The sequence below is a fragment of the Sciurus vulgaris genome, assembly GCF_902686455.1.
Source record: "Sciurus vulgaris genome assembly, chromosome: 8".
Classification (NCBI taxonomy): Eukaryota; Metazoa; Chordata; class Mammalia; order Rodentia; family Sciuridae; genus Sciurus; species Sciurus vulgaris.
The window spans coordinates 12,978,532-13,005,450 of record NC_136468.1 but is presented as its reverse complement, the minus strand read 5'-3'; the positions used below and the strand labels follow the sequence as shown (position 1 = coordinate 13,005,450).

Sequence of the window (26,919 nt, the reverse complement as noted above, 5' to 3'; positions counted from 1 at the left end):
TCAGGTGTGTCCAGGCCTCAGTCTGCAAGGAGGGGCGGAGTTGAGGATGTGGTTGGCAGGCGCAATGCAGACAAGCTGAAGCGGGTGGGACGGGGAGCAGGAAATGACTTTATTGGAAAGTGGTGAGACTCAGCCCAGCTTTTTTACCCCTAGAAAGGTGCCTGTCTCCCTCCCACGCGCCTTTCCGTAAGCCCAGCGCTTCCCTCTTCAACTGTCTGGAGCACCCTGGGAAGGGCTCTCTCCCTTCCCACTTATTACACAGGGGTGGAGACAGGTGCCTGAGAAGGCAGACCTGTCCTTAAAGTGCTCTGACGTGCAATGGGACTTCCGTAAGAGAAGGAGGAAGGCCTCTGACAAGGTGAGGACCATAGCCTCAGCTTCTCTTAGCCCAGCTGAAGGCATCCTGGAGACCTGGAGCAGTAATTCCCAATGTGCTTAGTGTTCCTGGTATGCCCCCTTTCTCTCCGACCTCTAGGTTTTTGTTGGTTTTTGCTTTGTTTTGTTTTCATGCTCGCAGTGGAGTGAGCACTCAGATCTGGTATTCCCAGCCCTCCCCATCCTCCAGGCCCTGGTTGATCATCCCCCGCAGGTCCCTCCGCAGGTCCCTCCGCAGGGTCCCTTGCCGGAGCCTTTCCCAGTTGATGCTGCTACGGGAGGTGCTTCGAGACACTGAGGGTGTAGGGAAGGACAGGTGGGGGCCCAAGGGACGGCCCAGCTCTGGTTTTCCCCCTGAGTCTTTGTCTAAGCCCTCGGAGCAGAGGACTTCCTGCTGCTGGAAGGCCCGTGCGTAGCGTCGGATCCGCTGCCGGTTGAGATCCTGCCTGTCTTCCACCCTGTGGGATGCAGGAGGAGGACTTGAGCACCTGAGGAGCAGGAACTGAAGAACAGATGCAAGACCAGTGCCTCTCTCCTATCCACCTGCCCCCCAGCCCACCATCATTGGCCTTTCTTCCCTGCAACTGGCATGGGCATGGGACACCTGGCCCGCAGCAGCCAGGGCCCAGGAAATAGCAGGCTCTGGTCCACCAGCTCTCAGGATGCTCCTGATGGGGCCACTTCCTCAGTAGCTGTGATCCCGTCAATGGATCTGAAACCTAGGGGGCACAGAGGCCTCCATGGGGCCCCTGGGAGCAGGAGGTTGTCTGAGCAAAGGGTACCCTGCAAAAGTCATTGCTCGGGGGATGCCACCCAGCACCATCACTTACCGCAGGAACCAGCGGTCCCCCAGGCCGTACTCGCTCCCACAGATTCCCGAGCGAGGCCACAGGCAGCGAGGCAGCTTCCGCTCCAGCATCACTGTGGTGGCTACCACCTGCGTGTGAGGACAAGAGGGCAAGTCAAAAAGGAGCCCAGGTACAGACGAGGCAATGTAGATTGAGAAGAAGAGCCGGGGAGAAAGGGCAGCCCAGCAGAGACAAGTTTTCCAGCAGCAAAGAAACTCGCAGCTCATGGCTTCCCAGAGGGATGAGCAACGCCCCTGATCTGGGAGAGTGGTTAGAACTGGATTGAGTCTCTTCTGTGGAGGAGAGTTTGATGGGACTTGAGCCCCACAAGTCTTCACCCCAGACTTGACATTCATGGCAAACCCTGGCGGTCAGCTGGGATGCAGAGATTCCCTTAGAAGGAGAGACCTTGTTCCAGGGAAGACAGGGAGAGTAGGGAAGCAAATAGAAAGGGGTCTGAAAGGGCTCAGAATAGTCTGACCCCACATAATGGCCATTTATAGATGTAAACATCCTACTTGCAAATCTAATATCTATACATTTTCAAGGGGAAAATATTTCCCGGAGCAAATCTCATTTAGTCAGCTTAGGTTTCACTGTTTTCATAGTTAAATGCCTTCCAGTGTTTGGAATTTCCATTTTTATTTTGCTGAAATTATCTTTGTTGATATCAATTCTTTTCTAAGTATATTTTTACATAGGGATTTGATTCATCTGATTGTCTTATGCCCATCCTGATGATTTGGCTGAAGATAGCTTCTGCTGGGATAGGAAGTTTTTATGGCATTATTTTTAACACTTGCAATTTTTCTGGGTCAGATTTTGCAGACTTAAATATTGTCAAGAAAACTTGAAACTTCCATTCTCACTTGGGAGCAAAATTTACTGACTGTGGTTTTGGCCACTCTCAGCTTTTATTCCTGTTGAGTATTCTAGAAGAGATTGAGGTTTTCACTGTTGAGAAAGCCGTGAGGAATTCTTTCCGGAGAGTCCGGTGTTGCTCTGTTGTTTTGCTAGTTCAATTCTTCTGCACACTTGGCATTATTTTGCATACCATGGAATAACTATCCAAACATATGCAGGGCCAAACTACCTGCTGCTTCTCCCTGAGCATGGGCATTTCTTGGGCAGGAAGAGGATGACTTGCACTAACCTACCCAGCCACTGGGAGCTCACCTGGGCCCTCCAGAGCTCATCCCGCTCGTGAGCCACTCGCCAGTGAGTGTCGCCCATCATGGCGATGAGGAGGTTGAGCATGAGCAGCGTGGCGATGATGGCGAAGGCCGCGTAGGTGATGCTGTACATGAAGGGCAGGTCCACGTCGTAGTTGGCAGGGCCATCGATGATGGTGAGGAACAGCTCGAAGGTGCTGAACAGTGCCATGGGGTAGTCATAGAAATGGCCCAGCTCTTCAGGATCCTCTGTCTGGAAGATGATATAGAAGGCTGCTCCACCCAAGGGGGTGAGAGTTACCATGGCAACTGTATCATGACAGCCCACACCAGCTCATTGCTGCACATTTCCTTCGCATTCCCTTCACCCCCAGGATCTCCTTCTCGGCCCACAGCACTCCATGTTTCAGGTTTTTTGTTCCCTTATTTCCTACAGGACTCACCCTCCTGATCCCAAGAACCGCTCCCCCTAACACTCCCAATGTTCCCTTACCTCTGAGGAATCCCTTCCTCAGACATTGCACAGCCTCCCCTGACTTTTGTCTTTTCCTTCCCTACTTTCCCCAAGTTTAGCCAGAGACGTTCTGAAATCTGTAGGTTCCCCCAATCCCTCCATCCACGGCCCCCATTCTGGATGGTCAATTTACCTGAAGCAAAGCCCAGGATGACCACGGCCATCAGCCAGCAGAACCGCATCAGGTCACCAAAAATCATCTAGAGGGGCAGGAGGCAGAGAGAAAACACATCCCTGAGCAACTGCTCCATCCAGAGATGGCGGGTCTAGCGCCAATCTGTCTAACAGCTCCCCACCCCAAGATGTGGGTCGGCAAACCATAGCCTGCAGGTCAAATCTACCTGGCCTGTTTGGTGTGGCTTTTGAATGGTTTTAATGTTGGATAGTTTCAACATTTTTAAAGGATTGCTTAAAAAAAGAAAAGAAGAAGAATATGCAACGAACACCATGTATGGCTCACGAATCCTGAAATATTGAATATTTGGTCCTCTGCAGAAGTGTTCCCTGATGCTTAGTTTGGGACCTCTCTCTAGGAAGTGTCGGGGGAAAGCACTGACCTTCTGGATCATGATGGTGAAGGGGCCCAGCATCTGGAATCCTCGGGCAAAATACATGACGTTGCACCAGCCCAGCACCAGGGCCAAGGACATGGGCACCACCTCCCCATCCGCATTGGTGAGCCGCATCACCATGGTCACCAGCACCAGGGAGGCATAGGTGACACTAGGAGGAGAGCAGGGAGGCCATGAGTGCAGGGCTGGGATTATCCCGGGGACCTGGCAGCAAGGGGGTCACTGGGGCAGCCCCCACACATTCAGACTCAGCCTGAGCACACTCAATGCATAGGGACACATGTCCCTAGAGAAGGATCTCTGGAGGTAAGGTTAGAGAATCAGGAATCCAGGGAGGGAAACGAGCCCTAGGAGGGAAGGGAGGCCGGGTGAGAGGAAGGGGACTCACATGATGACGTGGAATGGCCCCCCAAGGATGGTCTGTCCAAAGAAGCGAGTGACCCCAAACCTGAAGATATCTGGTATCTGAAGAGAAGTTGGGGAGACAAAAAGGCACTTGAGGACCTGAATTAGGCTGGATCCCTGGGACAGACAGCTTCACTCCAGATCCCACCCACACCTCACCTCTACCAGCAGGATGATCACAGCGCCAATAATGGTCACCAGTTCCCCCACCAGCCGGAGGTCATCCTTGGGGGTCACATAGGACTCCTGAGGGAAGAAAAAGATGCTCAAAGCACCCAGGGCTCTCATGCATCTGCCCTACCTTTCCTGGTGCCAAGGGCCAGCAGCCCAGACCTTTCTAAGTCATGAGGTCTGCCTAGTCTCAGACAGCTCCTGGAGTGTGTGTGTGTGTGTGTGTGTGTGTGTGTGGGTGTGTGTGTGTGTTGAGTCTGGACCCATATATCACAGATCTGAGGAGAGCAATGTGGATTTGAGCACGAGGCAGTGGCACCAAACTGAGGAAGAGCAGAGAGCAGCATCCTGCCCTGTCCGTCTACCACTCCTGGGGTGTCACCTGGAAGAGCTTCTGCTGGAGGAGGGTGTTGTCCCGGGGGTTGGTGCGATTAGTGGTCCTGGGCTTGAGGGGGCGGTAGACACAGCACATGGTAAAGCAGATGATGTACAGCAGGTAGATGGCACCCAGCACGCAGAAGTAGGGCCGCCCATACCTCTTCCACTTGAGGCTCACCAGCTCCTTCACTGGAGTCTGATCCAGGATATGGCGAGCCTGCAGCAGAAAGAGGAGAATGGGTAACTCTGAGACCCTGGTGCCTCTCACCAGCCACCTCCGCTGTGGAGACCCCTGTACCTCCCGCTTCTTGGTGGTGACGATAAGTTCTAGCAGGGATTGCTCATCCCCTGAGGAGTCAATCTCCGTGAGGTCATAGAGGGTGGAGGTCAGTGGCCCATATGTCCACTGGATGTGCTTCCTCTTCTGCATCAGGTGCTGGAACATCTGAGGGAAGTGGAGAGCATCAGGGCCGCAGGCAGAGGGAATGCCACAGAGGGTAAAGCAGAAGCACGTCTGGGAGGAGAGAAGCCCTGGAGAGGGCAGCGGCCCCTCATCTGGGGGCAGCTTCACACGTGTCCAGTCTGACTTCTAAGTTCACCTTCCTTCCCCATGACTCTCTAGAGCTCAGGAAGGAAGATGAGAGAGGGGAAGGGTTGCTACTCTGGATAAGGGACATGGCCCTGAGCATTACAGAAGCCAGGATGGATCTGGTTTAAATCTCCAATACTTGGGTCAGAGAAAGTGGGCAGGAAATGGAATAGGGACAAGAGAGACAGAGGTCAAGAGGAAATTCCCAGTCTGAGCTAAGACAGGAACCTAGGCACCAGGGATGTGTATTGACATGTTTCCTCCCAGGGCAGCAGAGTAGGATGTGGGCCACTAGAGAGATGGCCTAGGGCTGGGGAGCCTCTCACCACAGTGTTGCCCTCCACCCCTGCCAGCTTGAAGGGGGTGAGGCCCTGGTGATTGGGCATGAGCTCCAGGGGCTGCAGGTGGTCCCCTCCGTCATAGGACAGCAGCAGGTTGTACATCTGGCAGGCAAAGGTTTTGTTGGGCTGCAGGATGAGGATGTGCAGCACTGTGTTTCCTGGGGAGGACACGGGCTGGCATGGGGACACAGGCCTCCAGTCCCCGATGGTCCCACTCCCGCCTGGGGTCCTCCCCTCACACCCCAGCAGCATCCCAGCACCCCCTCCCATCTCAGCTCTTACCCAGGGAGTCCTGGGCCCGGATGTCAGCCCCATGCTCAATGAGTAGCCGCACAAGCTCCTCGCTGCCCACGCAGGCAGCGAAGGACAAAGGGTGCTCCCCTGGGGACACAGAGAGATCCGTGGCAGGAGACCACAGGGTCACGAGACGAGGGGCGGTTTCTCCCAGGTGACTGCCTGCTCCTCCCACGTCTCTGCTCAGGACATGGGCCCTTGTCCAGCAGAACCCAAGGAAAGGGTACTGAAGGGGTCCTGGGAATTGGCCTCTGGCCTTAAGTCCTGTGAGGGCTGCCCCTCTGCTCCCCACAGATGGCGCTGACAGCAAGGCCCTGCGTAGCCCACCTCCTTGGCCTGTACGTGGCTCTGCACCTCCCCTCCTCCCACCGGCCCTGTCCCTCACCATAGTAGATGAGGTTGTGGGGACTGCGTTGGAAGGCGGTGCCCGTGGCTCTGGCAGAGACGCTGGCCCCGTGGGTGAGCAGGGCACGCACCAGGTTCACATTCTGGTTCATGACAGCGATGTGCAGGGCGGTCTGACCTGGCCCAGAGACAGCCGTCAGTCACAAATTGCCCCTAGAACCTTGAAAGGCTCTTTCTGGTGTGAGCCCGTGGTCTCCTTCCTAAGAGCAGACTGGGATGGAGGACAGGAATCCTTCAGGTGTCAAGGTTCCCAGGGACCCTGCTGTCCCCATCTCCTCTCCTTCTCTAGGCCCCTGGCATTTCAGAAGCCAGATGTTCTAGCAATGTGCCATCAGGACGGCAAGGAAGACGGAAGGCTTCTGGGGAAGGGAAGCGAGGGTAGGGAGGCTCCGATGCCCCCTCTGGTTTTCCCACATGGTCCCTCACAGAGACGGCGGGAAACATCTACAGACCGCCCCTTCTCTCATCCTGGTCCCCTGGGCCCTCACCTTCATACAGCGCAGATGTCATGGGCTCGAAGACCAGGTCTGGGGCAGCCTCCATCAGCACCATGGCGGCCTCCAGGTTGTCATAGAGGGCTGCTATGTGCAGTGCTGTCTCCCCCATGGCTCCTGGCATTTGTAAAGAAAAGAGTCACATGGCTTCTATGGAGCGGGTCCCGGGCTCTCCTGGGAAGTCCTGTAGTGGGACTGACCCAGTAGACCGGTGCCGGGCTCTGAGCCTTACCTCTCTGGTGCAACTCACAGGCCTCATACTTGAGCAGCTTGCTCAGAACCTGGACGTCATTTTCTTTGGCTGCTAGAAGGAGAGGAGACTCCCAGATCCTACCAGGGAATGGGAGGAGAGAAGTGGTGACAGTGAGCTTCCCATGGGTGGAACAAGTGGCGAGGCTGTGCTCCCCCAGATACCTGCACCTGGGCCCCATGGGCCCCAAGGTCCTTGACCCAGGCAGGTGGGGCCAGGGCAGAGCAAGGGTCACCCAGTCTTCCTTCACCTGGTCAGTCAGTGTTTTGCTCTTTCAGCACGTGTGGGAGACTGTCGTGACTGGCTTGCCATACCCTGAGTGCTGGGCCAGAATGTACAGTGCATGTCCGTGCTATCTTGCCTATCAGGTGACGGGGAGGAGTTGTACTCCAGTATGCATTCACCTTTTGACCTGTTTACCTCTGGAGTGGTCCTGGCTTAGCCTCCTGGCTGCCCTGAGATTGCCTCCAGGATAAGCCTTGTTTCGCATGGACTAGGGGTACAAGGAGTTCCTCCCTCATGTTTACGGAGGAAGCCAACATGCAGAGGCTAGCCAGTTTTTCCCTGTTGTGATGCTCTGCCTACTTGACTTTCTCAGCAAAGTCCTTTTATTCCAGCTTTTTCCTCCTCCTGTTGGTAGCATCTTTGGGGTTCAGCCCGAAAGCAATAATTGCCCATTTGTAAAGGCCTGATTCTGGGCTTCCTTTCCTCCTCACTTCATAGCTTCTCTCTTCTTTTTTCTGTCTGTCTGTTTGTATATTTCTCTCTCTTTCTCCTACTCTTCTTTCCTCTCACATCTTATCCTGACCCCCTTTCTTCTTAAAGAGATCATTAGCATCTCGTAAGCACTTATAAGAAAGGTGGACTCTCAGGCCCACCCTTGAACCTGGAAAAGCAGGGTCTGCAATTTAAGAAAATTCCAACTGACTCTGGTGCATATTAGACTTTGAGAAGCATCACTCAAGTCAGTAGCTATCTGAGTGTGGTCCCTGCGTGCAAAACACCAGAGGTGATAAATCCAGGCAGGCTCAGGAAACTCCACATGCAGGCAGCACACCTAGAGCGTAGGAGGCAACATGCTCCTGCCTTCTCACACTCTCTACCTACAGGGAGTCGGTGCTACTCACCTCCACCATTAGCACCTGTGAAGATATAAACTCTAGCCAACGATGACAGATGCAGAGAAGCTGGAAAGCCCGATCAGGAGGATTCATTCACCAAATGTCACGCGGGTCTGAATGGCCCCATTTTTCCTTTTGTTCTTTTTGGGCTTCACCGAGTTTAAATTCATAGGCCTTTTTAAAAAAAATTTTCCTTCTCCTTAGTCTTTACTTTTTTAATTCTCCGCTTCTTACTTGCTTTGGGCAAACTTGTCTTCTATGACTGCCCAGATTATTTCTCTAGTCTTATTCTGAGGATGAACTAAAAATCTCATAAAATCAGAACCTTCCCCAACTAAGACATGTGGTCACCTTCTATTCGATTTTCTCTCCCGATCTTGAGCCATTTGGTCTTTCTATGGGAGCGAATGAAATAACCCTATTTATTTATATGTGACCAAATATATTACATATCAAAAAACAACAGGAGCTCACATCCTGAAGTGTGAGCAGTGGCGAGAAACCTACTGAGAGACGGGTTGGGGTGGTGATCAGAAGAGGAAAAAAGACTCACACATCTCCCAGGCCACATGGGCAGCCACCAGGCCTGTCACTGCAACATCTAAAGTCCCATCTCCATTCATTCCCTTCCTTTTGGCTCCTGCTTACCCTCATTAACTCATGTCCTCGTTCTCCAGCCCAAGATGAGCCAACTATTCTCCTAACTAGTTCCCCTGCTCCCTAGGTACCTCCAGCCCATTCTTCTGGATGCTCCCAAGGTAATCTTTCTAAATGGCACCTGCAATCGCAGCTTACCATATTCGGATGGGTACCTCGAAGCCCAAGGATAGGGAACACAGAGGTCCTTCACAGTCTCTGTGCAACTATTTTTCCATCCGCTGCTCCTCCCACTCATTCCTTCCACCCTGCATTTTGGTCTCACCACATGCCTGAACTCCGCAGAGCACACAGTTCTCCCTCTGCCTGCGCCCACAGGGCTGCCGCTTCCCAGAATCGACTCCCCAGCTCTGAATTGTTCATTGTCTATTCTGCACTGCAATGCTGGGGGAAAAGTCTAGAATGCTGTGGGTGCTCACCCGTGCTAGCTGCAGAATGGATGAATCCCTAGCAGGGGCCAAACATGTGGCCTGGTTTTACTGCCCCTCCTTATTTTCTCCAGCAACCACCCCAGAACCAACCTTAAGCAAACGTACATCTAAATGAAAAGCAGCACGCTTGCTATGTGGACATGGCTACAGAAACGCTTTCTGCTCCTCCTTCACCACCACCAGCACCGCTCCAGCCATGTGCCCAAGTTCCTCTTCTGTGGATATTACACAGCCAGCACTAGAGTGGGCACACTTACACACACGCACCCTTACCAGCATGGTCTTTACTCTCTCTTTCGGCTTTACTTTTATACCAGCATCCCATTCTTTGTGTTGTAATTATCATCTGTCTATTCCACTAGGCTAGGCTCAAGGGGAGAGGCCCCTATACATCTCTGAAGCCTGCAGATGTCCCTCTCTGCCTCCATTCCCTCCATATTCCTTTTCCTGCCTCTGCAGATATCCTAGTGGGCCTGGGGAGAATCTTGGTTTGTCAGATTTGTAAAATAAGAATACAAGATGCATAGTTAACTTTTGATTTTAGATCCACTACTTTTCTTTTATTAGTGTGAGTATGTCCCATGCAATATTTGTGACATGCTTATACTAAAAAACTTACTCTTTGTTTATCTGAAATTCACCTTGAACTGGGTATCCTGGATTTTATCTGGCAACCTAGTCAGACCACACCCTGGGTGAAGAAACAACTTATAACCCAACCCAGCAAAGTCTGTAGGACAACAGCCTCTTCTGGTTGTAAATTCCAGAATCCAGCAAAAAGTTGGGCAGGTGTGTGAATGGGTTCCATGGTATCAGGCAGAGCCATTACTTGCAATAATAAAATAGGGCCACCAGGGGACAGCAGAGAAAGCCCAAGCTGAGGTTCTCGGTAGTTAGGAGAAAGGCCCCCAAATCTCTGAGTTTTCTCAGGCTCCATAGGAAAGTGCAAAGAGCATCAAAGAAGCTTGTAGATTCTCCAATGAAAGCCATCACAGGAGTTTAGATCACAACTGAGGGGCAGGGTATGCTCCTGGCATCTGGTGGGTAGAGGGAAGGTATGCTACTAAACATCCTGAGTAGGACAGCGCCCACCACAGAGCTACCCTGCCCCGAATGTTAATCAGGCCAAAGTAGAGAAGCCCTGACTTAGGTACAAGTGTTCATAATCCATTGAAAAAAGGATTCTTCACATGAAAGAGAATTAGAAATTCACTACATACAAAATATTTTCTAACAGATCATTAAATACTCAAGTAAGGAAGAAACACAAAGGTGAGGCCATTTAAGCTCCTGCTGATTAAGTAGCAAAAAGAATTATAGAGCAAATCTGAAATGATCACATTAGGAGAGGTGTTTTCAGGTTCTAGAATGTTTTGTTTTACTGGTCGATTAATTATAAAATTGAAGTCTACATTGAACACCAATTGGTAGAAACCCGGCTATGGGGCTCCTGGCACAAAACCTAGCACATTTTTTTGCTGTGAAGACAAATCAATGATTTTCCACTCAGGCCACCTCTGGGCCACCAAGTGAGGGTGCTTGACTTCCCTCCTCTCTGTCCCTGGATCCCACTGTGCTCCGGGTTCTCAGGTACTTGTATATCTATGTGTGCCATGTACACCTGTCAAGTTTTGCTTTTGGTGCTGAAGAAAACAGCAGGATAGAGAGTGTCTACAGCAAAAGCTCAAATCAGAAGATTAAGATTAGAAAGTCCCCAGAAATGGAGTCTAATCTGTTCACGTGACAGATGGAGACAGATTCCCAGAGCTCTGATGTGATTTATCCAAGCAAGGCAGAGGCAGAGCTGGGAGGAGTGCCCCATTAGCCATCTCTCTGTCCTTGTTCTTTGTGCTAATCAGGGTTGGAAGGAGGCTTAGAGACCACAGAGGAGACCCTGTGGAGTCACGTCCCTCCCATAGGTTTCTCCCAAAACGTCCTCTCAGATGAATGTGCCTTTGTGGTGGGGATGGAGTAATACACAGTATGGTTCAGTACACCTTCTGGTAGATTCTGTCCTGTTCTGCTCGGAGGAAGTTCATAGCCCTTGTGATGCTCCCCACCTTGGGGAGTTGCCCTTTTTACTGCTATGTATTTTTTTTATCATGATAATCCCATTTGTTAAACGTACCATTCAGTTTCCAAAGCAACATCTCACTTTTGCCCATTATAACCCTCTACCACGGGTGGAGTAATTCTTCCATTTTTTAGAAAAGTAAACTGAGGCAGAATGGCCAAGTTATTACCAGAGATTACACAGGGTTAAAAGGCAGAAAGCTTGGCCAAGAACATAGCCCCGGGCTCTTACCACTAAATTATGTGGTTCTTCAAGTTTTATGGCTCCTCCTGGTTTTTCTTGGGAGGTGGGGGGTATGCCTGGGGTGGTGACCACAGAGGAAGAAGAGAGCAATCATGTGTGGGAGGCGGTGTTCACTGGGCACTTGTGGGTCACCTCCCTCCAGCTGAGACTCCTGGCAATGGGATGAGGAAGCCAAAATCTGGGGAAAGTGGCACTTTAGAGACTTGGAGCCTGGCCATCTTTTTAACTGCCACAATTTCTTCGTGTGAGTAGATGGACATACATGCAAGCAGATGTGCGTGTGTTTGCCGAGGCAGGAGTATGTGGTACGTGGGGCGTGCCAGGGCTTAGTGTTCTCAGACACTTCAGTTCACCTGTGCTATCCATGTAGAAAACTGTCCAGCGCAGAGAGAAGGTGCCAGCATGGGAGGGACTGGGCAGCCTCTATGATCGCTCTCAGCAGAAATCAGATACTGCGGCTTCCTCCTCTGGGCTCCCTTTACACGGGTCTGTATCCTTCTGGTGACCTTGACCAAGCTCATCTTTAACCACATCCAGTCATCCCTCCCATCTGGAAAGGGGACTGGATCCAGGACTCCCACAGATACGGAAATCCATAGACGGTCAAGTCCTTTCTATACTATGGTGTGGTGTTTGCATACAACTTACACATGTCTCTAGATGACTTGTAAGACCCAAGTTGATGTGGATGCTTTGTCAATAGTTGTTATACCCTACTGTTTGGGAAATAGTGACTAGAAAAAGAAGTCCACCCATGTTCAGTACAAACACAACCGTCATGTGCCTAACCACACAGTACATGGCAGCCACAACAGAACTTTTAAACAGTTATTTCCTCTCCAAGGTTGGTTGAATTTGCAGATGCAAGGGCTGGGAATATAACTCAGTGGTAGAACTCTTGCCTAGCATGAGCAAGACCCTGCCTGGCTTCCATCCCTAGCACCACAGACAAAAAAAGAAAAAGAAAAGAGATTGAATCTGCAGCTGCAGAGGGCCTTGTGTAGATGAATTTTGGTATACTTTGCCCCTCAGAATGTGAGCCCTTGAGAGTAGGAACGTGTCCTATTCATTTCCCAAACCTAGTGGAATATCTTATGCTCAACAAATATTCAATGCAATAAATATTGCATTTTCAAGGAAATGAAAAAAAATCAAACCAGAGGGAGAGGTGATCTGGAAGAAATGGGAGAAGGTTGAGAACTCAACTTGGACCCCAATAACACCAGAGTTAAGTAGGGGGCTGTCTGATGGAGACCCAAGAAAGAACCCCTTCTCACTGGACCATCCATGGAATCCCACCTGACCCCACCCCAAATTTCCCTTCCAAGTCCTGCTCAGCACACGTTCTGACTCACCTCTTCCTCCCTTGTGGACCCTGGGCCTGCCTCATTCCTACAGGGACATGAGGACCTACCTCCACAGCCCACATCTGAGATCACATGACACAAGGTAGGAGCTGGGAACTATTTCAGTGCCAGGTTCTTGATACATCCTTTGTCCCTGTCTCTCCTCAGCTCAATCTTCACCTAGCCATCTTGTCCTTATTTGCATGACCATCCCATGATTTTCTAATTGCCAATGTGTCTTCCTTTGTCTAGTTGACCACATAGACTAGGAAAGCCCCCCTTCCAGAAAATATCAGCTCCTCCTGGGAAGTGCCATCCAAAGAGGAGGTAATATTGTGCACACTTGGTATCTAGAGGTAGAGGCAAGAAACAAAATAGATGCAGCGGTCAGATGTCAGGGAAGAGAGGGGAGTCCCCATCTATGGCAGAATGGGCCCACCAGGTGGTCTTATGAAGAAACGGAGATACTGGAAGTGACCTAACTCAGCCAGGATTTGGTGCCCCCAGTCCTAGTGTCCTAGGAGTGGGAAGAGCCAGTGAGCCAGTGACAACCTATTCTTCAACAACAATGCCATTCTGTTGCCCCAAGACGTCATCAGCCAGACATGTGTCCCAGCCCCCACTCTCCCAGGCCTAGGGGGAGAGAGGTGGGTGGCTGATGTGAGAGACAGGAAGTCACAACTCAAAGAAAGGCACATCCCAGCCCAGAATTCTTGAGCAAAAGCAGAGGAAACCCCAGGCAGTTTTCCAGTCAGCCTAGGCAGACCCCTGCTTTCTGAGATGGAGAAAAACTCCAAGACACAAAATCTTCAGATTTTCTTCTATGAAGAGACATATTATCTGCCTCATTAGGGGCCCAGGGAAAATCCCAAGGGTCAAAACTTCCTTCTAGTATGTCATCAACTGGGTGAGGAAATCCATTAGAAAACGGAGGGGAGACACAGCAGGATGGCTCCAAGATCCTACAGATTTCTCTTCTCTCCTGCTCCCAACTCCAGCTCTGAGCTGCTATTTGGGGGTGAAGGGTAGGAGTCAAGTGAGTTGAGGAAGGTCTTCAGGGCTGGAGACGACAATGAGATTTGCTTAGGGCTCAAACTCGAGAACCTCTCAAATCCCCCAACCAAAGCGAGAAGGTGGGTGAGCCTGGTCCTTAGCACATCTGGTATTTTGGCCAGGAACCCATGCCCCACCCCCAGTCCTGTCCAGTGCTGGAATGGAGTGCAGCCTCGGTCAAGGTCTGATTGAGATAAATGCAGAGATGATAACTATTTCACATTTTGTCCTACTCAAGATCACTAGTGTCCGCAGTCCCCTCTCCGCTTTACCCATTCGGTCATGCCCTCGTTCCCGTGAGCATGCGTGTATGCCCTGTGTTTCCACCATGAGATCGTGCTGGGGCGCACAGAGAAGAGAATATACGAGCCTTGCCTGACTGCCAGACCCTCTGGGGTGAGGGGCTCCGTGAGGCCACAACGCCTACAAGGCCCCGTGGAGCACCTTCCAGGAGGGAGGTACTCACTACAGGCTCTGGATCTGAACGAGAGGCTCCAGACCTCTCCGACCTGGCATCCAGACAGGGAGCCCCACAGGCAAGACGCTGGAGACCAGGTGCTCCCAAGAGCCAGTTCAGACCCGTGGGACACCATCTGCCCAGCCGGGGGGGGGGGGGGGTGCGGGGGGACAGGTAAAGACAAGAGGTCAAGGGGGTCAACAGGAGCGTGAGCCTGGGACTGGCAAGAGGAGTGGACGGTGGGACTTACCTCTTCTGCTGCAGCAGGTTCTGCTCATCTCGGCTTTGAGCCGAGGACTCCTGTCTGTGGAACCATCTGCAGAACTTGTTCCATAGGCAGAGAATTAAGCTCTTCTCCTTGGGCAGAGACAACCCCATGGAGTGCAGGACCTGCTCTTTGGGGGGCTGAGGCCAGACCCCGACTGGGCTCGACCTTGGGGCCACATCGGCAACCCCAAGAGCCGGCCTGCCCTCTCCCTGTAGAGGTCCCGTCTCCTACTTGTCCTGCGGAGGTCCCGGGAAGCTCCTCGTGTCCGCCTCGCTGTCTGCAGAGGGCTCGGAGTTTGTTACTCTTGGCAGAGCTGGGATTCTGCTGGGCTGGTCCGCCTGGAGCTCCTGCTGGGAGTGAGCTGGAGCTGCCGTGCAGACACTCCCTCCCTCCTCCCAAATTACCTGAGATTTAAAGAGACAGGCCCCAAGTCCTGCCTACTAGGGGGCCTTGCGTCAGTTCCTCTCATTCTCCACCCTGGGACTCTCTCCCTGCCCCCAGGCCAGTCACTGCAGGGGAGGCCTTCAAAGAGATTAGAGAATTCTCCCCTGGACTTTGGGACACCCAGTGACCTCTCTTGGGAAGGCCTGGACAGGTCAGTCTTACTTGAGAGACTCCAGGCAGTGAGGAAGAGGAGGGCTAGGTCCCTTCCTTGGGTAGAGGGGCCATAGGAGGGAGCCCCCTTTCTTATAGTCCCCTTCCTCCTCCTCAGGGTCTCCTTGGCTCCTTTTCCTGGAGACTTAGGTCTTCTTGAGTCCTCCAGTTAAACCTCTTGCTGGGCCTAGAATACATATCAAACTAGCAAAGGTTCTTGGTTCTAACCAACTTCAGGTTAGCAAACTGTTTCTGTAAAGGGCCCGATAGTGCAGGCTTTGCCAACTATGAAGTCTCTGATGCACATTCTTCTTCGTTTTGTGTTTGTGGGGATGTGGGAAATTGTTTTGTTTTGTTTCCACCTTTAAAGATGTAAAATCCATCTCGAGTTCTTTAGCCAGAGCCCAAAATCTAGCTGTGGGCAGATCCTGCTCTGAAGCTCTGGAGACCTTTCCCAGTACCACCAACATGCTGTGGATGTGGTGCCAAATAAAATACAGGATGCCTGGCAGTTGGAATTTGGATAATCAGCAAAGAAAAAAAATTAGTATAAATATGCTACAAATGTTGCAAGCATTTTATCCTGCAGCCTTCTTGGTAGAGGCCACATTTATTCACCACTACTGGTGCTGGGCCCTTTAATTGAGTGTTCCCACAGACACTTCCAACAAACCTGTGAGGCAGGTATTATCCCCATTTTCCCACAGAGAAAACTGAAGCTCAAAGTGATGAAATAAGCCATCCAAGGTCACAGAAGTGGAAGAGTCAAGGTCCAAACCCACCCATTCTGAAGCCCACCTCCCTTCTGCTCCATCCTGCACTCCACCTTAATTAGCAGAGAGGTGAGAGATTTCCCAGCCACACAGAGGGACGCTGCTGCAAAGATGCTCCCCCACCTCCCCCTGGGCCACACTGGGCCTGCCACAGAGAGCCTCAGCTGGGAGCCACAGGGAGAGCTTCTGGTTTAACTGCCTCATGGGGAAGAAACTGAGGCTGTGCTGCCTGGGGCAGATGTCTGGGTGTTTCAAGTCACAAACACAACTTTGCAATGTTTTGTTTCTGTCTCTGATACGCGAGTGGGAAGTTGGAACCAGGGAGTATGTGTGTCTGCGAGGTGCCTGTTTGGTGCAGGTGGTGTGTGTGCACACTCGTATATATGTGTCGTGTGTATGGTGTGTGTGGCCTCGGTGTGTGTGCATGGGATGTGTGCATGCATGCGTGCTATGTAGGTGTGGTGTGTATATGATGTGTCTATGGTGTCTGGTGTGTACGGTATGTGTGTATAGCGTGTGGCGTGTGTATTGGGTGTGGCCTCTCTGGAGTGTATGGTGATGGTATGGATGATGGGGGCGAGGAGGTGAGGTGCATCTGGGTTTGATGTTCGTGTGTGTTCTCTGCATGACTGCGTGGTGCATGAGGTATTTGTTTATGGGGTGCTTGCATGTATGTGCTGTGTGTTTGGCGTATAGTGTGCATGCAGTGTGTAGCGTTGTGTATATGTTGTTTGGTTTGTGTGTAATGATGGCATGGGTGCTAAGTGCCTGCGGTGTCTGTGTAGGGTACGTGTGGTATGGCACATGAGTATCTTAGGTGCTGTGCATCATGCATGTTGTATGGAGTGTGTACATGTGGGCATGAGAGCATGTGTGTAGGCAGAAGGGAGTGCCTGGATGCAAGGTGGGGCGTCTCTGTGGGTGGAGCGTAGAAGAGCTACCTACAAATGGAAAGCTACTTGTGCTCCTGCTGTTGGGCCTAGGGCCAGCCCAGACAGCCCTGAGCAAACAGTGCAGTTCGATTAGCTGCCTTCCCCACCCACCCAGGGTCAGTGGGTTCGGGCTGGGTGGGGGGAAGGTGCTGGAATCCAAACCTTGAACCCAGGACCTTTGGGCCCATTAAGCCAAGTGTTTGTCTGCCTGTGACCCACACCTCTGTGCTACTCAGCTCCAGGAAAAGACCCCAGCTTAGTCCCTGGTGGAGGTGGGTGGGGATGGGGCCATGAGGTGTGTGTCATGCCTGGGAGGAAGGGAGGCTATGGAAGGACAGAAAGAGGAGCCAGTGTCCAGATCCCTGCCCCCCTGCAGCTCCGCCACCTCATGTTGCCTTCTCCTGCGTCAGCGCCGCAATGAAGATTCAGCATGGACTCGAGATGGGGAGGAGGCGAAGAAGTGGGGGCTTGCTGGCTACAGGCTCTGGTGGCTCTGTTCTCTCAATTCTTGGGCCCCACATCCCGTACTTGTGACAGTGGTTAGGGAGAGTGGGGAAGTGACACTACCTGAGGGCCAATAATGGCACCCCATTAACTCCCTGCCTCATATCCGGAGGATGTAGCCCCAGGATTACTTTCCCAGGGGACAGGAAGGATCCTGAGAATGGTGTGGTCCTATGCTCACTCCACCATGCAGGGGAAGAATCTCTTCTGCAACCTGGAGCCCAGGAGTGTCCACCAGCAGGAGGCTGTCGGGATTGGGATTGGGATTGGGATTGGGATTTTGGAGGGTGAGAGGGAGGTTGGCGCCCCCAGCAGGGCTGTCACAGGGACTGGCCTCAGGTTGGGAGACTTGCCCTGCACTCCAACCACATCACTTATCCAGACTCCAAATCGGAGAAGACTTCCGTGTTGCGAGTCCCATCCCTCTCGGTAGTCCCCGCTGTAACAGCAAGTTCATGGACTTGGGATCGCTGACACCTAGTCTGCCCCAACCTCATGGCAGTTTCCTATCATGCCTTGGGGAGATTCAGGGCGGGTGGGGCCCATGGGGGAGGGGGATCCGCCTGGATGGACCTAAAGCAGGCCAAGATACACAAGAAGAGCTTGTTCTAGCCGGCCCTTCCTGCCTCAAGCTGAGCTTCTGAGCCTCAAACTCTAAGCAACAGTGAGGCCCTAGGTGTCAACTGAAGGACCCCGCAGGGCTAGAGGCTCCCAGCCAGAGCCCTGGGTGTCCGTGCAGGTGCAGGAGCAGCTGGGACACACCCCCGATTCGGGGTCTAGGACAGAGTCTGCCTTTCAGACACAGTCCCTGGACACTTCATTCTGGAACAAATAACTTCTTTCAGGCCTGAGCCTGTCGTACAGGCATCTTTGGATGCTTAGCGGCATCCTAGGCGCCATTTACCAGTTGACAGTTGCCTCTCCTTCTCCTCAGTTGGAGCAAACAAATGTTTCTGTGGGTATTGCCCAATGTCCCCCAGCTGGCCAGATCATCCTCCTTTGAGAACCACTGATTTAAGGCAAAAAAGTAGATTCATACATAGTTTTGTTCTGGCTTTGACTCTCATCTTGTTCATTCACCTACGTTTTCCTTGGTTTTCACTCTTAGTCACTCTGCAGAGGTGTCCCTGCTCCCTCCGTCTTAATCTCCACGCTGTGTGTATGTGTGTGTGCACACACATGCTTGCGTGGTGTGCCTGTGGTATTTGGAGTATATATGTGATGTGTGTGCACGTGTGTGGTGTGTGTTATGGTATGCGAGTCATGTACATGTCCTGGGATGAGGCGTGTGTGGTGTGGGGGGCGTGTGTGGTGTGGAGGTGTGTGGTGTGTAATGTGTGTTGTGTGTGGAGGTGTGTGCTATATTGTATGGTGTGTGCATGGGTGTGGTCCGTATAATGTGTTTTGTGAGTGGTAGGTCACGTGTGTGTCGTGTGTTCTGCAGTGTGGTTTGTGCGCGGGTGTGTGATGTGTGTGTGTGTGTGCATGCACAGCTGTCTAGGACCTCTCGCGGCCTCTGTGAGCCCTGGATTTCTTGCTTCCTCTTTCCATTCATCCTCTCTGTCTCTACCTAGGCCTCTTTGTCCTTGGCCTCACACCCTCATGGAGGGTGTCTCCTCATTCTGTGGTCAGGAGGAGGACTGGCCAGGCTGGCCACAGGGCCAGAAGGAGGGAGCCTGCGCAGGACAGTGAGGTCAAAGCCAGCGCTCACTCGGCGTGGAGTTTGTTCCAGTCACTGGGTTCACAAGCCCTAGGTGCCAACTCATAAAGCCTGTGGAGTTGCACTGACAGGTCAGCAGGGGATTGCGCAGGCCACCAGCACTGCCCAGGGCTGGGGACAGGGGTGCTCCACTGCAATGTCTGACTGACTCTGTCACTCCCCTGTTTGTGTCTGCCTGACCCAATGTGCTGAAACCCCCCAAGGTCCATTTCCGCTCAAGCATCTGTGGTTCTGAAGACAGAGGACGCCCACGGGGTTTCACACGTGGGTCGCTCAGCTCTCACGGGTCAGGATCTCGTTGGTAGCAGAAGGGTCAAGCATTTTTCACCAAGGCGTGCCTTCAGTCCCCTTGCCCCCTTTCCACCCCAGAAGCAGGTAGCTCCAGCCCTGTCCCCACCCTCATTTCCTGCAACCTCTCTGTCTAGACCCCATGGAGACTCACACCATGGGGGACATTGTGGAGCCTCAGACTCTACATCTGCTTCCCTGAGTGCGCTGGGGAGGGGCCACCTGGGAGATGGTTGAAGGGCTGAGCTGGTGGTGGATGTGGGCCCGTGGGCGGCAGCGGCCATGACGACAGCACCATGCAGCTAGTCCACTGTCTCAGATATGAACGATGTTTGACCTGAATTGATGCATGGTGTGTTTCAGGTGGCAATGTGTCTCTAGGCCATAGTGATGTTCTCCAAGGATCGTGTGTATGTGTGCACAGTTCTGTTTTCTGGCTTCCTTCCTGTAGCCTTCAAAATCCTCAGGTATTTAGTCCTGCTGGAATTGACACCTCTGTGGGATATACCCAAGGGACATCTAGGAACACGTGTGAGGGGCATCTTCCTCCTCCTATTGGTTTCCATGCACCAGGTGCCCAGTCTTACCCCTCTCCCTTACCCCTCCCAGCAGAGTGTCTCCGGACACTCTGCTGGAGACTGCTTGGTCCTACTCTGAGAGTGCTCATGTAGATGATGGCACCTCTCACCCTGACGGGGAGTCTGAGCACCTTATTCCTTAGTGCCCCATCCAGAAGATGTCAGGGGAGGGGTTGAGGTCTGGTCTGGGTGGGATGGGCGCTGGACCTCCCGGATTTATGAGGGGAAGCTCCGAGATCTAGAGGAAGACCATGAGACTCAGGGACTCCACTAGCTTGGCCCTGACCCACCTAGCACCAGGCTAGAGTCTTGGCCTATGCCCAGGCAGGGCCCCCTAGAGATATGACTGACGTGTGAAAGGTGTCAAAGTCCACAACCTGCCCCTGGGTGAGTTGCAGCCCTGTGGGCCTTCTTTTCCCCAGGCTGCATTTTTCTGCCTCTGCCTCTTCCTCACCAAACCTGAGGGACCCCAGTCCCCTTCACCCCACTGTACCCTTTCCAAACTACTCTCTTTCAGGCACCAAAACCAACCAACCAGGACAGGCTGCAGAAGTGCATGGAATCTGCCAATGAGCTTTACAAGTACGCAGAATGTGCCGAGGTGTTTGGCTTTCTGGGAGAGGAAAACAGAGCGGAGAACAATTTGTTTGTGATCGGGACAGCTGCAATACCATCTTGATTCAGCCAGAAATGATTTGGTTGACCTTGACCAAGTCACTTACCATTGGTTTCCTGATCTGCAAAACTAAAGATTTCATGTCTCAACTTCCCTGCTCTTTTCTCCAGCCCCTGCTCCCCCAGGAAGCTCTCCTGGGTTTCCGGCTGTGGAAAGGAAGGAGTTCGATGCAGCATCATGTCGATGCAGCAGGGGTCTCATCTTTCCCAGGCTAGGTGGCCGTTGTGTGTGAAAGACACTGGCAGAGGCTCCACCAGGCACAGAGGAGAGGGAGAGGGTAGCGGGAAGAACCTGGGCACACGGCCTCTGATCACCTCCAGCTCTGGGTGGGGAAGGGTGAAGCTCCCCAACCATGGCGACACCCAGAGCTCTGGAGGGAACAAGGTGTGTGGCCCCTGTGACAAGGCAGCAGTAGGCTGGCTCTCTGCTCCCGGGTAGTGTCACCAGGCTACAGGCCCTACACCACCAACTATTTCTCCTCTGCCAGAATCTTGTGGCCTCTGAGCCAGGGCTGTGGGGCCCTAGAGCCTAGAATAGATAGCATTGGTTGGGGCCCAGAGACAGGACCTGACCATTATCCCGAAGCTCATCACAGTTGCCAGACCCCTTTCCAAGGGCGTTTAGTCCAGAAGCCATGGCCCCTGCTGGCAGCCAAATTTATCACTGATCTTTCCCCGATTTGTTCCCACCTGCACTTATTTTTTTCTCCCCAACCCAACACACTCAGTGAAAGGGCAGCAAGCGATAAGAACTCTTTCAAATTCTATTTATTTAACACAAGCACTCACCCAACACCCCACCACCGTCATAAAAACCAAGTAAAATGCCAGACTTGTCTAAGAGTAGGGGTGATTGTTTAATGTGTACAGACACATGCAAGCTGTGGGAGGGGACGCACGAGGAGCAAGAAGAGTGTTTCCTCCTGAAGGCCCAGGTCCTAGGAGTCCAGGCAGAGAGACAGAGGGATAAGGAAGGGGCAGAATGGAGGGGGAAATGAACTAGGAGTGAGGGGCCCCCTGAGAACCTGAGTCCTGGAGTCAGGGCATGAAATGCCCTTTCCCGTGGCTGGGGCTTGTGGTTCCCCTTGGGATGGAGTGGAAGCCAGGCCCACCATCTGCATCCCCTGGACTGGAGGTCAGCACCAGACCAGGGTGTGAGGAGCTGGGCAGATTCTGTGGCAGATACTTGGGCTGGGTACGCTGGGAGGCAGAGAGGAGGGTGGAGAGACAGGAACCAAGGGGGCCAGAAGGTGGTGTCCCTGCTGGGTACAAGGGAGGGCCGGAAGCCAAATAGTACATTCTCTAGGTGGCTGTTGGGCAATTCTGAATCTACCTAGGAACCAAGAGCCTGAGGTCCTTTGTCACTCACGACAATAACAGGAACTAGGAAATTGAAAAAAGAAAAAAGAAAATCTTAACTACTCTGCCACTCTCTTTCCTCCCCTGTCCACATATAATCCCAGGAGAGGAGACATGGTGATGTCAGAATGTGCCACCTGAATTTATTCAGCACGCCTGCCCTGGAACATGCATGGGGCAGTGGGAAGTCGGGTGGAGTGGAGGTGGGCGGGCATTGGCTAGAATCTAACAATCTCTAGATAGAAACCTGTTGACCTATCATTACATTATCACAAACTGCATGCTGTGCCCTGAGGGCAGTTCTCCTGCCTCCTCCCCCTCCTTGCTTTGCTGAAGTCCGCAACTCCAGGAGCCGACTCTGGAGTGTCTAGTAGCTCAGGAGCCTCTGAGCTACTAGAATGTCCACGAACCATTTTACAGTCAGAGTTGAGCTTAAAGTCACACAGACCAGAGAAAGGAAAGAAGCTTCAGAGCACAGGGGTGCACAGGAAGCCAGCCCTAAAGGGGATGGGGTGTGACTGGTGACCGAGGCTTCTGCCCATTCCTGAGGGCCATCTATGAAAGCACCCTCCTTGTCTGAGGTCCATGAGTGCTGTGTGCTTGGCAGTGCACCGGGCATCTCTGGATCTCTTTTTCTGTGTCTGCCCTTGTTAAGGACTTTGTGGTGAGGGTAGCACCACCCACCCTCCATGGGTCTGGATTTGTCCAGCTGTCCATACAAACAAGGGAGTTGGTAGTCCTGGGTTAGTGTACTGCTCTGTACTGGCGAGATCCATGACCTCAATCAGATAATCTGAGAATGGACTTCCTTGTCTGTAAAATGAGGACACTCATCCTGCTCTGTTAACTTTATAGGGTTGTTGTTAGGATTAAAGACAATAATGGACATGAAAAGACTTTACACACTATAAAATGTCATAGGAATGCAAGTCATTTGTTTTATCATCTTTGCTCAGGTGGGAGTATTTGAAATCGAAGACTCTAGGAAATTGCTTTCGGTAGAGACAGATCTGTCTTGTCTCAGGGGCTCTCCAGCCTCCAGTGGAAACCCAGGCTTTGGGGCCCGATGCATTGGAGTTTAAAATCAGACTCTGCTAATGGCTGGTTGAATGAGCTTGGGCAAATTAGTCCACCTCTGAGCCTCAGCTTCCTTGTCTGCAAAACGAGCACGTTCATCGTCACTTGACCTCGGACAAGGAATTCACCCTTCTCTGGCCCTTAGTCGCCTGTCTGGAAAGCAAGGATAACAAGAGCTCACTTGCAGGCTCAGGAGAATTAGGAGAGGCGCCTGGGCCGTGACCAACGCACAGTAACAGTCTGTTCCTGTTCCCTCAGTCTTCCTCATGCAGCTTTTTCCTGTCTTGGGGACCTTTCAGTAACCAGCTTACCCTCCCTCCATGCGACCAGAGCAAATTCCAATCTCAGACTGTTGCCACCTGTACAGGGTAAGTTTCCGTATCTTCCATCCCACTTCTTGGCCCCGTCCCTCCAGAAGAGACTGCATACATGTAGTTCCCTTATTCACAGTTGACTTAAGAAGGGTATAAATAGTGTCTATGACATTTCCCAATCCGCTCTCTAACCAGCCTGGTCTGCAAGCTCCAGCTCACCCCTGGACGTTCCTCTCAAATGCCACCTTTTCCCTTTTCTTTCCTCTGCATCTAATCCCACACAGCTGGGACTCATCCCTGCTTCCCGGTCTTCCCAATCCCATTCCTCCTGCTCCAATGCAAGGCGACCGACAGCATTAATGGTCTTCCTTCACTTACCTCTTTCCCTTGCTCAGAGTCTCCAAGGAAGAAGCTAACCCACACAGAATTCTTCTTTCTCCCCATGAGAGCACTTGGCAGAGTTTATGTTGAACAGTGTTTTGTGAAGAGCGAGCTGTGCCAAGGAAATTGCAAGTCATCGAGTAGATGTCTTTCCTTTCTGGGGCCCCAAGGGCAAAGGTAGGTCAGTGTGTAAGAGGGGCCCCTGAAGGTAACAGGGGAAAAAGGAAGGTGGCAGGTGTGTGTGTGTGTTTGTGTGTGGTGTGCACGTGCGCGCGCACACACATGCCAGTAAGGATTGGGGGGTGTTGGTCAATTCTCAGCCTACACACAGAAATGGCTGGCCATCTGCTCTTGAAAGATTTATTGTCCTAGAGAAGGTGGGTAGGGAGCAGCAGCTGGGATGAGGAGGGCGGGGTGCATGCAGCAAAGGCACCTGTGCCCCAGCCACTGCCACACTCGTGAACTGAACTCGCCCATCTCAGGAGCCTGTGACCCCAGGAAGGGAGTGGTCACTGACCTGAGACCAGGAGGGGTTTAAACAATGGCCACAAAGCCTTGCAATTGTCTTCTTCCTGCCACCAGGTTTGCTCATGGAGGGAGAGTGAAGGGGCAGAGACCTCGGTGTCTCTCAGGGAAGGAAGACTCACTGGGACCAATGTGCTGCCGGCCTCTCTGTTTGTGGTTTATATGGGAGAACAGGAGGAAAGTGAGGCCCGGGGTCCAGGAGTCCCTGGAAGAAAGAGCTGGCCATTCACTGGGGGTAATGCTCTCTGACCCAGGAGCTTGAGAGAGGCTACGAGGACTGGGCCGGGGTCACCATCGTGAAGCCGCGGCTCTTTCTCTTGTCTTGTTATCCCGGAACTGGAAGGCTGCGCCCAGACAGGGCTGAGGAAAAGCCAGGCCACGAGAAAGGAGAGGGAGCCAGAGGCGGCCCAAGACAGCGCTGTGATTCCTACATCAGGAGAACTTCAGCTGCTGCTTCCGCACGGCGCTCTCTTGTCACAGCTGTGCCAGCTAGACACGTGGGGAATTACTGTCATCGTGGTCTGATGACCAAGGACCCCAGCTAGTCCCATGTGCAGGGATGGGGACTGTGCCCAGGTTTGCATGTGCACCCATCCCCTCCAAAGGGCTTGGTCCCCCAGAGAGCCCTGCTCCCAGCAACCTCAGGTTTTCAGGAACCTGAAGAAGTCACCGGCCAGAGAAGCCCATGGTGGTGGTCCGGAAAGGGGGGTCATGCTGCCAGGGAAGGGAGCGACTTTGTGCTGGTTCCCTTGGTTGACTCCAGGCTTGGTCAGGAAGGAGCAGGGAACACAGCCACAGGAGAAGGGAGAGGAGAGCCGGCTTTGTGGATCAGAGTGCCCCTTGGGAAAGCCTGAGCAGCACCCTCTCAGATACCCTGCACAGCAGAGGGAAGAGCGGTCACACACTGCTGCGTTTTCCCAGCTGCAGCCAGGCCTTGCACAAGCCCTTGCTCCCTCGGGCCCAATTGGCCCTAATTGCCGCCTCCTCAATCCCAAGGATGACAAAGAAGAGGGAGAAGTAGAAAGAAGGTGTGTCCAGCCCTTCCCCAGGTGGCTCCTGCCTGGCTGCCCTTACAGGCAGGAAAAGGGGGCCACACTTCCCCAGCCTCTCCCGTCAGTGTGACACCAGTGACCTGGTCAAAGTGTGTCTTTCCCTGCACATTTCTCATCTTTCCCTCATTAACCTTTAAGGAATAAGAGGCATGGCTCAATGAGGTAAGTGACCCTCGGCCCTACATGGAGTTTTCTCACTGAGTCATCTTAGCGGTGCCAAGGGGCCACCATTTGCCCTTCTCTCTCCAACTCCATTCACTGCCCAGTCTTGGCTGAGCCCCCGGCCCTTCCTCCTCCTGGTTTCTCCTTCCTCCTCTTCTCCATCTCCCTCAGCACCAGTATCCTGCACCTTAGCCTGCGTTGCTCCAGGTACAGCTCAGGGGGAAGGATGCTGGCCTCTGGCTGCAAGCAGAGCCTCTGCCCAGGTACAACGCAGTCCTTCTCACCGGGACTCAGAACCTTATTAATGAAACCGCCCGGAGGGGATCCCCTGTCAAGTCCTGTGATGCTCGTGGGAATAAAACCTCCCCATGGCTTCCCTACTTCTAGCCGATGAGGCAGGCAGGAGCCAGAATGTTCTGCGTTCTATTCTGAAGTAGCCAGGGGTGGGTGCATGAGGGGAGAATGGGGACCAGGTTGGGTATCTGCAGAATTTCGGAGACAGAAGCAGCAGTATTTCTCTTGCTCTACTTCCTGTCCCTGTCCCTGGAGCTCCATCAGGCAGGAGGGCAGGAGGAGAACCCCTGCTCTCTGATCTCACCCTTCACACATGGCCCGTGGTACAGAGGTCTGGCCATGTTTTCTCTCCCCTTCTCCCTTGAGCTCCTGAGGGCAAGTGCGGAGTCTTCGAGCTCCTCCTCCGTCACAGTGCAGGCCTGTCCCAGAGCGCTGCTGCTGGGATCTGCGCCCTTTCCCTCTCCCTTCGGATATTCCTCATCGTTCTTTGCCCTTCACCTCTTCCTTCCTTCCTTCCTCGGCCCCTCTCTCCCCCCACCCACATGTATATTTAAGCTGGAAAAATTGCGTTTGCATTGGTTTTATCCTTTGCAGGTGTTTCTACTCATCTCATTGCTCTCTTTAATTACTACAACTCCACTCAAAGGCAGTTATTTTTTAACCACTTTTAAGAAGTAAAGAAGCCAGGTACAATGGTGCAGGTCTGCAATCCCAGTGACTGTGGAGGCTGAGGCAGGAGAGTTACAAGTTCAAAGCCAGCCTCAGCAACTTAGCGAAGCCCTAAGCAACTTAACAAGACACTTTTTCAAAATAAAAAATAAAAAAGGGTGGGATGTAGCTCAGTAACAAAGTGCTTCTGGGTTCAATCTCCAGTACTGAAAAAAAAAAAAAAAAAAAAGTGAGTGTGTCCAGTGGAGAACTTCAACTAAAAACAGGTCAATCATTCATAGATTCAGTTAATGAATATTTATTTCACAATACCAGGAATTATGCCAGGTTCTGGGAATACAATAGTGAGTAGGATGGGCACCATCTTTGCCTCTGTGGTGCGTGTCGTCTACTAAGGAAAACTGGTATTTACACAAGTAAGTGGAATAGTGTAGGGTGCGTAATATAAAAGAAAGTATTATTAGGAAACAGAGCAGGTCGTCTCTAACCTAATCTAGGGAGTCAGGGACAGGAGCTACCCCTCCCTCCAAGCTGGTGCACACACACACACACACACACACACAC

The 26,919-nt window shown here is 52.4% G+C and overlaps 1 protein-coding gene across 1 annotated transcript; it reads right to left on the bottom strand.

Annotated features, from left to right (window-relative positions):
• Nucleotides 1-132: 132 nt before the first annotated feature.
• TRPV6 (transient receptor potential cation channel subfamily V member 6) lies at nt 133-14,861 on the bottom strand. The gene is made up of 15 exons (XM_079150840.1): nt 14,441-14,861; nt 6,791-6,888; nt 6,553-6,675; nt 6,045-6,182; nt 5,648-5,746; nt 5,351-5,523; nt 4,734-4,880; nt 4,440-4,652; nt 4,046-4,132; nt 3,870-3,946; nt 3,467-3,632; nt 3,043-3,109; nt 2,400-2,668; nt 1,206-1,312; nt 133-833 (listed from the first exon to the last, which is right to left on the bottom strand). Exons 1-15 carry the CDS (start codon nt 14,566-14,568, stop codon nt 530-532), a joined length of 2,196 nt encoding a protein of 731 aa, XP_079006966.1. The 5' UTR covers nt 14,569-14,861; the 3' UTR covers nt 133-529.
• Between the last annotated feature and the right edge of the window lie 12,058 nt (nt 14,862-26,919).

Bases quoted from the DNA above. Each gene is read 5' to 3' on its own strand.
- TRPV6 (XM_079150840.1), bottom strand. From the start codon at position 14,568: ATGGGGTTGTCTCTGCCCAAGGAGAAGAGCTTAATTCTCTGCCTATGG. The intron at 6,676-6,790 runs GTAAGGCTCAGA...TACAAATGCCAG, and splicing joins CTGTGAGTTGCACCAGAGAG to GAGCCATGGGGGAGACAGCA. The intron at 4,653-4,733 runs GTACAGGGGTCT...TTTCTGCTGCAG, and splicing joins TCACCACCAAGAAGCGGGAG to GCTCGCCATATCCTGGATCA.